Source organism: Caretta caretta, chromosome 11 (genome assembly GCF_965140235.1).
Source record: "Caretta caretta isolate rCarCar2 chromosome 11, rCarCar1.hap1, whole genome shotgun sequence".
Classification (NCBI taxonomy): Eukaryota; Metazoa; Chordata; order Testudines; family Cheloniidae; genus Caretta; species Caretta caretta.
Window position 1 is genome coordinate 28,389,982 of NC_134216.1, and position 17,079 is coordinate 28,407,060.

Consider the following 17,079-nt stretch of genomic DNA (forward strand, 5'->3'; position numbering starts at 1 on the left):
GGGAGTAGTGAAGACAGGCAGCTCTTGCTAGTTTTTTAATATTAGAAATTCTTATCTACCTTGTTTTCCCTAGAAGGCTCTATGGACAACTCTAGGATTAGAACATTACAAGCACCAAGAAAGTAAATTCAATTAATTGAGAGAGAGGAGTGATTTTTATTCAGACTCATCAAAAACTCCAGGTTTTGATCATTTTTGCTTAACACCAAATTAACAAAAATAGCAAACCGAGTCTTTGAGAGGAAAGATCTTTTCAACACCTCCTTCTCTTCAGTGAATGGCTGGAGAACCTTCAGTTGCCTGCGGTCTCCAAGGAAAACTCCAGTAAAACACAACTTAATATTTCCGATGTAAAAAAAATAAAAATAAAAAAATTCTGAATTTTCTTTTTTGAATAAAGGAACTTTCAGACCTTGACAAAAACAAGAAGGAGTAGGACCCCATTTTTTCACCTGTAAATTCACCTGGGACAGATTTTGGGGGCCTAAAGGCCACTGTCCTAAAATTCTTTATATCTTGATCCTATTCTTTTCAAGGCAACAGAACACATTCTAGCTAATTCAGGGGAAGAGTCCCATGTAATCAGCTCTGCTTCCTCTATATTCAGCACAGACAATCACATCAAGATTGCATTTGACACAAAATATCGGTGTCCATAGAAACTGCATTGACAGCAAATGCAGGCAAAGCTTTCTCATGGTTTTCGTTTCCAAAATCTGTTAAAATGGCTCTAGTTCCTGTTGTCACATTATAACCATGTGACTGGATCCTTTGTATAATCTAATGTTAACATACAGCTAAGATTCTAGAAAGGAGGCTACAATAAAGTATTACTATTCTGAGCAGCAGCTTATCAATTAATCACAAAACCATGGGAGATGAGGTCACAAAGCTGGAAGCTAATAGATCCCGAGTTCTAATCCCATCTCTAATAGAGTCTCTCTCAAATCATGTAACTCTTCTGCCTCAGTTTCCCCATTAGTAAAAGGGGGATGATAATACTCACGTACATTATAGGTGTATTAAGGGTTAATTAATTATTGTAGTTCATATGTGTACAGTGCTTTAAAAGTGATAACTGCAAAGTATTAACTCAATAAGTATTATTGTAATCACGTAAATCTCAGTGTAATACTGAAAGAATAAAGAATTGTACATGTCACACTAGAAAATTAAATTCAAAGGACCATAGTGTGTACATGTAGAGCAAGAACACAAAAACACAAGAATTGTTGTATCATGAACACAAACAAACAAATCCTGCATGTCATTGTTCACACCTACATTGCTTATGCTATTAATAACTGATTTCCCTTCTGTGACTTTAGGCTATTTTAAAACAGAAACCTTGTTGCCATGGAGACAGTAAGCCGGTCAGCACATCTGCTGAAAAAGAGGATATAAATTTTGTAAGTGTGAATCTTAAAAGCTTAGACTTTTGTCAATCTTTGCCAAAGACTCCATCAAATACACATAAGGGAGGCTATCAATTTGGTTAACTGTCATCTGCAAGATAACTGACAAACACATTCACTATCATTTGCACCGATTACTACTAGCACAGAATGCATCAACATCTGTACATAAGCATATTGAGGATACGAATCATGTTCCACTTCAATGTGCTGCAGTAGCCGTGATCACGGAGCTGTCAGGACAAGAGTTGATTATAAATATCATCTAGCGAAGCTTCATAGATTGATGGACGGCTCTGAGACACAATTCCTAGTTTTTTTAAAAATGCAATCATCATCCATATTTACCTCTAAACAAAGAAACAAATATAATTCCTCTTGAGGGGGAATATTTTACAGGGAATATAACTTGAGAGAATATTTTCATGAAAAGCCATTGAATTTAGTCTCACAAGTCCCCTTTGAGGAAGAGAAGTTTCACTGTCCCCTCTTTCCAAGTGAAGAAACTGAGGCACGCACAGTTGTGTGGTCCCAGTCACACAAAGTTGGTGGCAGAACCGAAACTAGAACCCAGATAGCCTGTTCTTGTGCTTTAGCCACGAGGTCATGCTTTCTCTATTCCCTTTACTGTCATTTCAGATTTGTGGAACACCTCATCTGTGCAAGGGAGAATCAAGGCAGGATTCTTAGATCTTTTTACAGTCAGAAGGAACACAGCAGTTAGCAAGTGAACAGCAGATGTGCATATGCACAGTTGATAGCTGCTGGCTACCACCTGTTACCGCTGCAGAAGTGTTACCAGGGAAGTGTAGATGCAGTCTAAATCCTTCAGGCCATGACACAGCTTGAACTAAGTGTTATGTGACTCTCATGTCCAGGCCAAGTCATAGCAATATCCACTGGGGGTGGAGAGATGAGGAAGGGTTTAGGTGGACCTGGGCTCAGCATAGTTTTTAACAGTCATAATCACCAATCATAGAATCAGGAGCCACATTAAAGACTTACTTGCAGCTCATGAGCCTCAGTCTGAGTATCACTGGTCTAAAGGCTAAATCTACAAAAGGATTTCAGTGTCTAACTACCACGTTAGGCACCTAAGGCCAAACTTTAGGTCCTCAAAACCCCAGCTCAGCTGCCACCCAACTCTGTAGCTTCCCTAACGTCCCTAGGTGTCTACATTTCTGCTGGTAATGTCTTGCAGGTGCCGAAAAATCTGCCAGCAAGCAGGTGCACAGCTGCCTTAGCCATAGGTGCTGGAACTAGGGGTGCTGGAGGTGCTGCCACACCCCCTGGCTTGAAGTGGTTTCCATTACATACAGGGTTTACAGTTTGATTCAATGGCTCTCAGCACCCCCCCACTATAAAAATTGTTCCAGCACCCATGGCCTCAGCCCTGGAGCCTAGCTCACCCCTAAGCCCCAGCCACATCCTCACACTAGACATTCTTCTAACCTTCTCACCTGGGCAGCCTGATCCAGTAGGCATTGTCAGAAGCCACCTACCGGATTGGACCCCACTCAAAACCATCACCAAGGGAGGTTCTCTCTCCCCCCCCCCCCCCCCGCACTTATAACTTTTAGTTCAGAGGTGCTGGAACTAGGCATGCTGCTGCACCCCTTGGCTCAAAGTAGTTTCCATCATACACAGATTGGTTCAATGACTCTCAGCACCCTCACTATACAAATTGTCCCAGCACCCCTGCCAGAGGTTAGGGCACTCAGCCAGGATGTGGGAGAGCTGGACTCAACCCCCCATCCCAATACGGAACAGGGATTTGAACTTTTGTCTCCACCTTTCTATAACCACTGGGCTATAGAGTCACTGACTCTCTGTCTGGCCCAATGCATATTTAATTATAAATACACAGTGGAACAGCATCAATGGGAGAGACAGAGAACCCTGCCCCAGAATGTCCCATAAGCCAATGGCTATCAAGCTCATCTGGAAGTGTGGAGACCCATGTTCAAGCTCCTTCCCATCAAGCAAAGGAAAGGATTCAACCCGAGTCACTGGGCTCAAAGCTATAAAAGGACTTGAACCACCCATGCCTCCTCATTTATTTTTTTTTCCCCAAGAAAGGGCTTATGCACCTAAGTCCAAGAGATGGTCCATGGCTATGAATCCCAAGCAGAGAAAGGCACCTGCTTCCAACCCAGATTTAGGCACCTAAGACCCTTTGAAGAAATGCCAGGGAGAGGGGTGTGGCCTATGAACTAGTTTAGGTGGCTTCCTGCTCAGCTTGTTGGCTTTTATGGATCCCATTTTTAGGTGCCCAACTCTCCCCATGAATTGTATAAAGTGAGCTTGGGCGCCTAACTCAGGGCTGGATTCCTCTAGGCAACAAGATGCCTAAAAGTTAGGTGCTGAAAAGCTGATCCCTTTGTGGGATTTAGCCCTAAATTCTTTGGACAAGTGGCTGCATCTTTTATTCGCTAGTCAAATGCTTAGTACATTTTAAATGCTGTATAAAGAATAATAATGGTCCACCTCTGTGTCCAACGGATGGGCATACTCCATGACAGCGATTTACATTTTAGAAATTAAGGAGTCATAATAGAATTGAGTTCAGCCTGAAATTCTAATATACTCTTTTGCAGATGTATATTTTATTTTGCCTAATTAGGGTTTGATCCTGAGAGGTGCTGATTTCAATGGGAGGCAGAGTTGCAGGTGACCCGTACCACTCACAATCAGGCCTTATCATAGGAGTTATCCCCCATTGGCCTGCAGCGGTGAACCGCAGCTAGTGGGAGCTGCAATCGGACGAACCTGCAGATGTGGCAGATAAACAAACTGGCCTAGCCTGCCGGGGCTTCCCCTAAACAAGCGGCATCCCAAGTTTAGGAAACACTGCACTAGACATTTTTAAAATTTTTGGCCATATACAAAGATATTTGAGTTTGGACACAATCTTATTTAGAGCCCACCCCTTCGTACTGCTTGGCCCTTTAGTGAAATTCCAGTGACCCGGTGTCTAACACATCACAATCAAAATCGACATTATGAGTAAAGCTAGAGAGAAAATGGAACACTTCTAGCACAATATGATAAACATCTTTTTCAGAAGTTCATTAATTTTTGAAAAATTTCAGTCAACTAGAGAACTGGGAGATGAAATGTCAGTTCAATAATAAAAAATATTTTTTGTATTTTTGTATCTTTTTCTTTTCTTTTCTTTATTTCATACTTAAAAAGAAAGAATCCAGCATATTGACAGAGATTCAGTATTATGTCCTTGCTACAGGATCAAGTTTAAAAAGGAGATGGGCTCAGATGGGGCAAGTTTGTATTTTTAATATAAATACCTTAAAATAAGTAGCAAATGTGGCAAGAAAATTTATGAAAAGAAAGGAAAAGTTTGAGTGTAATTTTACATGAGAGCCACGTGTGTAAATGGCACTTAAGGGCTTGATTCAAAATCCACTTACATAACTGAAAAGATTCTAATTGACTTCAATAGTTTTAGGAACAGGCTTGTACTTATTAAGGCCCCTGATTCAGAAGAACACTCAAGCAAATGTTTAACTTCAAGCAGGTAAACGATCACAGTGCTAATTCAGCAAAGCCCTTAAGCATGTATTTAAAGTTATGCACATGCTAAAGGACTTTCCAAAATGAGGACCAAGTAGAAGAGACAGGGCCAGATCCTGATCTTAGTTACACAGACTGAGCTACTCTACTTTTACACCTCTGGAACGGAGACCAATGTCTAGCCCATAATCCATGCCCCAAAGAGCCAGATTCCAAAAACTCTTACTTGTATGAGGAAGGGTTTACAGGAACTAGACTTATGTTAGGAAAAAGATGCAGCATGACACAAAGAAAGGTGAGAAGAAGAGGAAAACTTACCAGAATAGGGTCATGAAGTTACCTGCATGCAGCACAAAAATAATTGCTACTGCCTTTTATAAAAATAAATGGATCAACTTAACAGACGTACAAGCGCTCAGATACCATGGTAATAAACATGGTATAAATGCATAGACAGGGCCTTGTCTACCCACTAATGTTGTGCCACTTTAACTATACTAGTATTGTCAAATTAAGTACATTGTATTTTGGACAAACCATACTAGTATAGTAAAGTGGTACAACCCCTCTAGTGTGGATACAGCTATACGGGTATAGAATTGTTTATACTGGTATAGCTTTTTCCTCCTATAGGAAAGGCACCTTTATTCCAATAAAACTGCGTCCACCCTGGGGGTCATAGCAGAAGAACTATTTTGGTTTTCAAAAAAAATTTTAAAAAACCCTAACTGGAAGTTATACTGCTACAAAGTCTGTGTGCAGACCAGGCCTCAGATGGAACACTGAAGAAGTGGGTTTTGAGGAGTGATCTGGAGGAGAGAGAGGCTACTGTGTGGCTACAGGATCAAAGACAACTAACACGGCTGCTACTCTGAAACCATTCTAATACACAGTTTCATCAGATATGAAAGTCCTTCTTTGTACAGCTGTTTAAGGAGTTCACTTTTCCCTGGGGATTTCTTGTCCAGGTCCTGCTGATGGAGCTGCTGCTTTACTGTGTTTACAAAAAGCTTTTGATTAGCATCCCATTGGGGCTTTTCCCCCTAAATTCTGTTACTGCATGCACAACAGAGATTTTAATGGCTTCTGGTTCACGTCTATGAAGAAATCACTAACATCTCCGCAGTTAATTTAACAGGCATCATTTGCAATAAAGAAGCAGGCGTTGCGTGTCATGTAGTTTTGATTTAAAAATGTTTCTGTAGCGATAGCTTTTCAGGATAATTGTGTTGTTTTGCAAGAAGCCATGCTTTTCTCACAGAAATATATTCTATTTAAAAAAATAAAATCAGACCATGAAAATGGTCCTGACCATGAGGCAAATAAAAAAAAATTCCCTACAAATTGCACAGCGTTGGAACAACATTTGGAGATACAAAAGCTTCCAAAACAATAAATTGTTACTACAGTATTTGCAACATTATAAGCACATGTTTTCAGCTGACCTACTTACTCCCCCATGCTAGCGTGTTGATAATTGACTTTTGTCCCCTACGGGGGTTCTTAAATATAATTGAGCAGCACCTGCCACATAAGAAGAACAGTTTTATACACTGATTTCTTGTACAAATATTGTACTTAACAGCTTCAGTACCAGACTTACTCACCCATCCTTGTTTGTGCCAGATATTTGATCATACACTACCAAGCCATCCAGTATTGCAATATCCATGTGTTTCAGCAAAGTGAGGGGATAATTTTCAATAAAAATAGTTCCAAATATTTCTATTAATTAATTGTTAGTTATTTCCAGAAGAAACCTTTCAAGCTAATGGATCCCAAAGTATTTTGGGCCCAATTTGAAATTCATTGAAATCTATGGAAATAATCCCATTTACTTCAGTAGGCTTTGGATAAGTCAGTTTATGATCTTATAATAGTATATAACATTCATACTGGGATCACTCCACGGATCAATGAAATGCCATTTGCCTCTGAAACAGAAGAAAAGCTGTTCAACAATGCACTGAAAAACTACACAACAGTATAGGACAGGAAGTGAGCAGGAATATAGTCTGTTTTAAACTGAAGATGGAGTTCATATCCCCCTAGGAGAAATATGGCTATCAGACCAGTGCTATGAGCTTGTCTTTACAACTACTTTGTTTGCAGGAAGCGGAGGTGTAAATCTACCAGGCACTAGCCTGCTATGCAATAAGTGTCCATGTGGACCCTGCTGCCATGCACTCAAAGTTCTCTAGTGCGCTTTAATCTACTCCCATTTCAAACTCCCAGCTCTTTGAGTTGAGGTCCTGCCTCAACTCAGGGACCTAGACTTGATGACTTATCCTGCCCTACATTTTTATGATTCTCTGAACAGCAGCAGCAAGGGTAGGTTTATACCCCACCTTGCCGTGAACTAAGTGTTCATGCAGACAAGCCCTAATACACTATTCTTATGAAAAGAGGCCTCAAGTTCAATACAGAACTACTCACATGTGTAAAATAGCCTATGGAAGTAAGTGTTTGTAGAATCGGGACCTTTGCAGGGCTCTGATACAGCAAAGCACTTTAAAACAGAAGTAGTCCAATTACTGTGTGCTTAAAGTTTAGCACATGCTTAAATGCTTTGCCGAATAGGAAGGAGGGTCACACCATTCTATTGCCTTTCACTTTGTGCAGCTTATTTGTCCTCAGTAAAAGTTCTGACTCAGACATTAAGCCATTTTAGGAAGAGAAAGACCAGTTCACTTAATTCTATAAATAATTTTCATACTACCCCAATGACTTTCAGCATATGGATATTTGTCTCCATCTGTAACTCATTCCATCTACTTTCATCGTTATAACTTATCATATGTTCAGAACCAATTATGGGCATTAATGGTCATAATTCCAAGTTTGTGATATTGTAAGTAATATTTCTGCCATTACGGACACATATATAAAACTGAAAACATTTTGCTAATTTTTACCACTATTAAACAATCTGGAAAAAATGCAAATTTAAAAAAGATCATTTCACAATTTAAAGTTTACCAAAAATGTTATTTTTTTTCTAAAGATTTCTGTAAGAAGAAATGTAAACTAGAACCAAAAAAATTAGCAACAAAGAATGGATCATCTTGAAAAGGGACCATCACACTGTTGTTATGCATTTCACACACACACATTCAGCAAAATTCCATATTTCCACTGACACTGTGGATTTACTCCAGTAACTGACTGCAGTTTATAGTACAGTTGAGGTTTAGATCAGATTTAGTATAAACTCTGCTTACTGTGCTATTACTACATAGTTTGGTGATGCAGGTTAGAATCTTTTTATCTTTTAAATGTTGCATATAAAACTAAAACATTACAAAACATCTCCATTTTAATCTCTGCCAATTGATATTTTTCTGCCTGCGTCCCAGACAGCCTGATCCTTATCACAGAAAAAAGGGGGAGGCTCCCAGTAACTGAGATGACCAACAGGATACACCTAATTATTGCTATACATGCTATGAGTTAAAAGTTTCTATTCTTTTTCCTAATGAAAAGGAATTCAAATACTAACCATGAAGTCTGAGAATAGTCACAACCAGACTCGTTCTCGCACAAAGAAAACACAGGGAGCATCTTTGCGCAAAAGAAATGTTGTCTTGTGCTGTTAAATTGACATATGGGAAGGAATTTATTATAGTAAATTCATGGAGAGAGTTAATGTGACCGTTTCCTAAATGCCTGCTTAAAGCGAATTCTTCCACGCTCTTTCCGTCATGGGTGGGTGGGAGGCAATCTAAGAGTTATTTTTGTTGTTGAACTCATGCAGCTCAAATGAAAGCTTCTTACTGTCTTTATTAAATGAATTATTGAATCTCCCACTGTTAAAGGTTTCAAGTAAGCATGTACAATTTTTATTAATTATTATTATTATTACTTTAAATCTCTAGTGTCTGTAATAACCTCTCAGAAGATGACATTGTTTTCTCTACCAATCTGCTCCTTTTTCATTTGGGTAATGCAGATTCTTTTAGTGGATTTATTTATTTTGCTATGATTTGAATGGATTTGAAGTCCTATTTATTTAACAGCTTCAGCCTATATAGCACCTCATTGTGCCAAAACATATCAGATACTGGTGCAGAAACAGCAACCGTGTCAGCACAGTTCTGGGAATAGCTTTACTGACTGTATTTGCTACTACTACTACTGCAGAGTTGGCAGAGAAAGCACAATTCATTGTCTTGAGACCCAGAGATAGTGGCTGTTCCTGGGAAATCTGTTGGTGATAGTGTGGTGGATTTTTAAAAAAGCCAGTAGACTGAGCCTGATTTCCAAAGTTGCACATGCAGAACTGCAGTATTTGTATAAACAAATTGGGTATTTTAGTCACACAAGAGGCAAGCTAGATTTTTGCATGTGCTAGCTGTTTGCATGTGCAAATCCCCTACAATGAGGCCAGATAGATGCACAGTTATGAGTTGTGCAGGCAATTACGACAACTAAGCATGCAAGTTAGTACATTTTTTGTGCACCTATATATTCACATGTGCAGTTTTGAAAAATCAGGACTTTCGCATCTAGAAGACTTTCTCCATCAAGGGCCCAGTTCCGTATCTTCTGCACACTCACAATTCCTAGTAAAATCAATACATTTTGGGTGTGCAAGAGAAGATTTAGCATCAAACTATTACCAATTATAAATAAGATCAAAGTGCCAGGCCTCAAATATTTGACAGTGCCCCTTCAATAACAGATGTGTAGCTCTTTAGTAGGGCATTGTATGGGGTTTCCATGAGTAAAGACAGACCTCTCACTTGATTCCCGATGAGATAGACTACCAGCTATTCAGACACACTATGGTTAAGAACTACACAAAGCACTGGAACATGAGAAACTGAACAAACTGCAAAGCACAGGGAACATTTCCACATTTGAACACAAATAAGATGTCAGATGCAATAGAACTCAATTGTGACAGCTAGGTAGTTAGGGCCTGACTCACAAACAGTTATACAAGTAGCCCCACTGGCTTCAACTGGGCAGTCATCTAAATACTACTCCTGTGAGTAAGGTTTTGCAAGGTCAGCTGCAGAGAGCCCAATCCCGCATAGTGTTGAGCACCACTGGGAGAAACTGAGTGCCCTGCACTCCAGTGGGAATTCAGAGCACACTGCAACATGCAGGAACAGATGCTCAGTTCTCTTACAGTGCAAACGAAAAATGACAACAAATAAAATGCAGTCTTACTTCCACAGTCGATGTTTTAACGCTACACTGGAAATCCATCACTTTAAAGGATGTAACAGAAAGAGTCTAAAAGATTCTCCCTGACAAGTACAGTAAGCACCCACATCCTTTCTGGAGGACCTGCTGAACTGGCTCAATCCATGAACATGAACTAAAATCGGATTCATGTATTTTTTGTTGCAATTATTCTAATTATTTGGCTTCAAGTCATGTTAAGTTTCATGTTCTTCTCTCTCTGTTGTGCTACAGTGATGCCTCATTCTCATTTCCAATGAAAACAAGGATTGCTAGAGCTGAATTGCTGTCATTCTGGTTTGTGCAGCTGCAGTGAATAGAAAACATCACAAAGCAATTGGAAATTATTAGTTCTATTGGTTATATATTTCTCTTTTCTATGGAGTTATCATGATTCACCATTTCAGTGTCCTGCACTACAATACAGTATAGTTAAATGAAAGACGTTTTCCATGGCAAACATCCCGAAACTGTTCAGGGCCCAATCCTGCTTTCCTTGCACTCCCACTGGGAGTTTAGCATGTGGAATGAATGCAGGATTAGACCCCAAAATAAGAAAACTCTTTAGATATAAACAAAGAATGAACAAACCATCAAAGAGATTGGCATTTTATAATTTCCTTCTTTAAAACTGTGTTTACTGAGCACACATCACGTGGAAAAGGAGGCCAGAGCTTCAATCAGACCATGGATGTTAGTTTTTAATCGGGGCAAGCTAGCAGCCAACAATAGAAGAGTGGAAATAGAAGGCAAAGAGTGAATATAGACAGGAGGATGTCACCTAAATTGCTCCTGTGACATCCTTGTCGTGCCAGAAGGAGGAAGATTATTGCTGGAGGATAATTAGTACCCACAGATCTAAAACTAAAACATCTTTGCCAACTCTCACAATTTAGTCACAAGTTGCACAATATTTGGTGTTTTCCTTAAAGCCCCAGCTCCTGGAGTGAAGTAACTACTTGAAAATTTCAGCTTTTTTTTTTTTAAAGTACATTTCTAGCCCTTATGGTTGCACAGAATAATTTGAAACATGACCCAATTGTACACAAATAGCTCAGAAACTAGAAGACACATACAAAGAACCCAAAGTGTAATATTAAAATCATCTCTGAGCCAAACTCACGATTTTTTTTTTAGGCCTGACTCGTAATTTTTGAACACCTGGTATTGGCAATTGTGCATAAGTTCAGATCCAAATCCAAACTTCACCCGAAGCTTTGGGATGTTCAGATGCAGGTCTGACTCAGATGGATAGAAACGATAATTACAGTTTCTATCCAATAAAATGCTACAGTCCTGACCCTGCAATCTAATCTGCGTGGGCCCTATGTGGGGCTCTGCACAGACACAAAAGTACCCACCACATAAATGTAAGCACAGCATTAGGGCCTAGCAATGCAAAAAAAATAACCCTCAGTGGGATCTGAGTTACTACAGATAATTCTTTCCTGGGTATCTGGCTGGTGAATCTTGCCCACATGCTCAGGGTTCAGCTGATTCCCATATTTGGGGTTGGGAAGGAATTTTCTTCCAGAGCAGATTGGAAGAGGCCCTGGGGGTTTTTCGCCTTCCTCTTAGCATGGGGCACGGGTCACTTACTGGAGGATTCTCTGCACCTTGAAGTCTTTAAACCATGATTTGAGGACTTCAATAGCTCAGACATAAGTGAGAGGTTTATTGCAGGAGTGGGTGGGTGAGATTCTGTGGCCTGCATTGTGCAGGAGGTCAGACTAGATGATCGTAATGGTCCCTTCTGACCTTAATATATATGGGTCTACAAAATACAAGCTCCAATGCATAAAAATCCACAGTTTTTGCCAAGTTGATTTCAATTGCAATTTGCTTCAAAATAAAGTTGCAAGGAAATTCAGACAAAAGTATTTGGGGCTGCTTTAAAAAATGTCTCCAATGATTTATTAAGCTTAGTTTATAACGAAATGGCTCATAGCCTAAAAAAAGAGACTGTTTCTTATGAGAACAGGACAAATAACCTTTTGATGTTTTAATTTTAATTTCAAATCCTGCTGCTGTAATGTTCAGTGTTTATGGAAGAAAAATCAGTAAAATATAAAATTATTTTCTCACAAATTATTTTTGGGTCATTTAAGAGAAAATTACATTAAATTATGTCTAATATGTGCTGAACATTCCAGTATCACTAGATATATAAAATAATAAACACTGTCATTTATTTTCATACACAAATAACAAATGTGTCATATCTAAAAAAAACAAACAAAACAAACCCCTGTGTATATTGTATGGAGGCCCTAATATTTCAGGTGCTGCAGCTGGCAGTGCTGAAGTTCCCTGAATACACTAAGCTACCAAGTAGGGTCTTAGAAAACAGCAGAATTCTTCAGTATACATTGTACTGGGGGGGGGGGGGGGCGAATTTGCTTTCAGGCAAATCTAAATAAAAGGACTCTGCAGTCAGCACTTGATAGAACTGGCTGGATGTGACCCAGGTTAGCTCAGGGCACCTAGTAGTCCATCTTCCTGCTTTGTGGCTGAGAAGGACTCTAACAGACAGTATCTCAAAGCCTAGCGGGTTGTCAGCCAGCATTTTGCAGAAATAAATACTCCACAACTAGAAAGAGTTAAATCAGAAATGCTGCCAATTCTTGTGCCCTTACGAGTTTAACCAAGGCGAATCCAAGTCAATGGGAGCCATTCCCTCTTCATTTCCGCTCTCACTCCCTTTACCTTGTCCAAACCCTTGGGAAACAGGGAGCTGCAAGCGCCCTTATCTAAAAGCCCCTCTCAGCCAAATCTCAGTGATGTTTCTGTCCCGAAAACTTACTTCATGCCTCTTTACGCAAACAAACTCTTGTTTACCCAAAGGTTTCTAACTACACCTGAGATCTTTTAGATCGCCGGGACTCTGCTGTGTAAACCCCCAGACGCTGTATTTCCATGGGGGCCTGTCTTATAGCAAAACGAATACGGACTAAATGACTAAAACCAAAGCAAGTTAAAGCCGCAGCGCAGACCTGGTTTGCGGGGGGTTGGGGGAGAGAGAAAAACCGACTTTGAAAAGCCTTGGCTAGACACAAGGAGGTGAAATATCCCACCTTTCCCTGGCCGCCCGGAGCGCTGGGCGCGGCGGGAATCCCTGGGATAGGCATTTCCCCAAAGAAACTCGATTCACACCCAACGGGCCAGCTAGGAGCCGGCCCGCAGGGGACACTCAGCGGCCAGCCGGGCGGTGCGGTCCCCGTCTCCTCCCCGCCCTGCGGCTCGGCTCGCCCCCCGCCGCTCTCCGCGGGCCCGCGCCGTACCTGCCGGAGGATGAAACTGGTGGACGTTGTGCTGCCGTCGGATCGTTTCAAGCGGCTCCGCCGGGTCGCCGTCCCGCGGGACACCTGCACTCGCCGCGGGAGGGGGGAAGAAAGACAGATCGGGTCACAAGGGCGCGGGGAGCCCGCGGGGACCCCGCTTCGCCGGGGCAGCGGCCGGTCCAGCCTGGCCAGCGCCGGGAGCGGAGCCGGCCGCGCTGCCCGGACGCACGAAGGGCCGGTGGCTCAGCCCGGAGCTCCGGTAACGGGCCACCCCCTAACCGAAGCCCGCCGGCCCTGCCCGCGCCCGCCCCAGCCCCGCCGGGGATGGAGGGAGCGAGGCTCCAGCCCAGCACCCACCGCAGCCATTGCAGCCCGGCGCCGAGGCGATGCTCCCCGCGCCCAGGCAGCCGCCGGAGCCCGGAGCCGGGAAGGCGGAGAGCGGAGCAAGGGCGGAGGGAGGAGGAGGCACCTGGAAGACGGGGGGGTGCAGCCCGTCCCCCAGCCCGTTCTTGCCGTAGGAGGGGGGCGGGGGCTTGGACATGGCTAGCGCGGCATCGCCTCTGCCCCGGCTCCAGGCGCGCTGAGCGGGCTGCCGGCCAGCGGGGCGAGCGCTGCCTTCGCCTCTCCCTGCCCACTCGGATCAGGGCTGCCTTGCTGCGCCCGCTCCCGGCAGCCTGCCCTGTGCTGCGTGGGCGGCGGGCGCTCCCATCGCCACGCCTTAAAGCGACAGTGTCTCTTCCCTGGCGCCGGCGCCACGCGCGCGCCCGTGGGGGGGGGGGCGTTATAGAAGAAGCCAGTGAGTTCTTTTTTTGGGGGGGGGGGGGGGCGAGGACAGGGAAGTTTTCCCTACCCTTCCCCCTCCGAAACAGGGTGTCCGCTCTCCAGCTGTAAATATCCAGCAACTTCCCAGCCCCTTCCCCCCATTTTCCTGTAGTGGCACCATCATTTCCCAGCCCGCGGTTTACCATGACCTCTTTGTGTGGCGCACGCCCACGCTCCCCAAAAACACACACACTGTAAATTAGGTTCAGCCACCTCCCTGCCCTGGGAAATGTATCTTCTAGCAGAACCCCTGTAGACGATCTTTCTGTGCCTAATACTAGCCTTTCTAACCAGATTAGCATGCACTAGTGACCTTGCTCTGCAACTTCCAGCCGTTTATGCATCCAATCCTAGTAACCTTTTCCTCTCTCTCAATGCTCAATAACCCTCCAGCCCAATGGAATGTATGCCCCCTACGGATTTTCCATGGTCTATTATTATATATTTATTACTTATGTTGTAATAAAGGTCATGGCCCCATTATGCTAAACATCCTACAAACATATAACAATAAAGACAGTCCTTGCCCTAAAGAGCTGTCAGTGTATGAATAAGATGAAAGACAATAGGTAAAATCACCAGCCAAAAGGAACAAAAGGTACCAGGTTGTTATAATTTGTTATATGATTACATGTAGCCGTCTTCCCTTAGAGCCACAAACTCAAGCTCTTAATGTGTCTAGAAATCTCATAAGTAAGCCAATGCTACTGCACTCACATATGCATCCCTGTGAAGTGCCACTGAAGTCAATTAGTGGGCAAAGGGTTCACCCTAATGGGTTTCAGTCCAGGGTTGGGGATAAATTACTGCCTGAAGCTATCACTGTCTCTAAGGATTTTTGGCACACTGGGCAGATTGGAAAAGGCATGTGCACACACACACACACACCAGTTTAAAAGAAAAATCAAGATTGAGCACTACTGCTTTAAAAGAAGTCAAAGATTTGATGTGATATGTTATTAGACAGGTGGCTTGTACAATAGGGGCTAAATAGTTGTTCTGAATTTGGATCATTTTAATGCACCACAAAAGAGGGGAATAAATGTATATTTATACAGTGCATACACACACATAAATAATGTTATGGCAAAAGATGGTATTGGCTTGCACGTTAGGGGGTCATTGATAGAGCTGGTCAGGAAACCAAATTTCCCTTGCGCAATACATTTTGAATTTTCAGAATTTTTTTCATGCTGAATTAGGATAAAAAGACAACAATTCCGAAATTTTCACAGAACTGAAATCCTGCAATAATTTGTTCTGGAAGCACGGAAATATGTTCTGAAACAAAATATGCTAGGGGCTCACCATTGCTATTAAGTGGTGGGTATTCCTGAAATAGAAGAATCATATAAATTTCAGCCAGGAGCTTTTAAGGCTTTGGGGGTTCCTGGCTCAATAGCAGCTCCCACATGCAGACTGTTTCAGAGATGGTGACCCCAGGGCTTCCAAGCTCCTGGACCTGCTTGTTACCTGGCCTATCTGACTCTCAAAGCCTGGGGAGCCAGCTGCCCAGAGAGTTGGACAACCCAGGTAGCTGGCTCTGGAGGCTGGAAGCTCTGGGGTCCCTGGTCCTCAGAGAGTCTTTCTGGGGCTGCTGGCTATCCTGGAACCACAGACCCTGGATATCGGGATCCCAACTCCAAAGCAGTTCTTCAGGCAGGATGCCAAAGAGCTGGGTGGGCAAGCTGGCAAGAAACCTGGCTGGCACACAAGTTTTGAAACCTATGTTCCATTGGAAGATTTGTCAAAACTGACACATTTCCACAAAATGTTTTGCTTTCAACAAATTGGTATTTTCCCAATGGAAAAACATCGTCAGAAAATTTCTGACTAGTTCCAGTCACCGATGATAGGCATGCAGGATGAAATTCTTAATAGAAAGAGATGAAGATGTCATGCGGTAACTTCCATCAGAGACTCATTAAGGGACTGGGTATGCACAGTGTGGGCTGTTGGACCTCCCTGAGCTTCCTTTATGTTGCTAAACACAGGAGAGTTAATGGCCAGTCCACCTTTTCCAGACCACGTGGTCAGAGAGAAGCCCTGAACTAGTCTCTGATGGAGACTCTGATAGAGCCTTTTGATCTTACACAGAGATCCTGAAGAAGAGCTCTTCAGGGAGAACCAATCCACTGATATGATTTGCATGCCCTAGCCAGTGAAGTGGCTGCATGCAAACTCTCTCACTCTCTGCTGACCTCTAGCGTCCGTTAAGATTTTATTTAATTTAGGCATTTAGGGTTTTTTGGTTAGCTTTCCTCATTATGTTGCAGAGCAGACTGCTCAAATGCAATTCCTAAGATGTTCATCAGGAGAAAGAGGTGCAGTTGATATGAACCTTCTGTTTTTCCAGACTCTAGAAAGAGCACAGAATTTCTGACACCATAGTGCTCCAGCAAAGTTCAGGCATTAACACTTCAGGCTGATGTAGCCAAAGGTTGGTATGGAGATGATATGTGGTGGCAGATTATGAAAAGATTTTTAAACATGGATGTATCTCCAACATAAAGAACAGAAAAATCGTATTGAAACCATCAAGTAATTCAGTGTCTCATGCATTTTTAATTGTATCAGCCTTCAGAAAAAAATTAAGTTAATGTTTTATCCGCTATATATTTTGTCCAGCTTTTGCACTGCACTTCTTTTAACAGAAGACACATCAACTGGGTGCATTTATATCCAGATTAAAACTATTAAACCAAATGCAGATATGCATCTCAAATGTACCTAATTTTGAGGGATATTTATTTACATAATACTCTGCTCTCAAACTTGATGTCACTTGTTGAAAATTTACAACAGAAATAATAAACAGATTTTATTTACAGTAGTGAATC

General features: G+C 42.3%; 1 protein-coding gene across 4 annotated transcripts in view; it reads right to left on the reverse strand.

The window, feature by feature from the left end:
- The window catches only part of CACNB4 (calcium voltage-gated channel auxiliary subunit beta 4), a 190,853-nt gene extending 176,724 nt beyond the window's left edge, over positions 1–14,129 (reverse strand). For 3 of the 4 annotated variants that reach the window (XR_007359150.2, XM_048869761.2, XM_048869764.2), the window contains exons 1-2: positions 13,887–14,129; positions 13,418–13,501 (exon numbers count right to left, since the gene is read on the reverse strand). Coding sequence is in view for 3 of the 4 variants with exons in the window: in XM_048869761.2 (XP_048725718.1) it covers positions 13,418–13,501; positions 13,887–13,958 (156 nt within the window). In the remaining variant the exon portion in view is untranslated. The other variant, XM_048869762.2, reaches the window with a different exon arrangement.
- Positions 14,130–17,079: the final 2,950 nt, after the last annotated feature.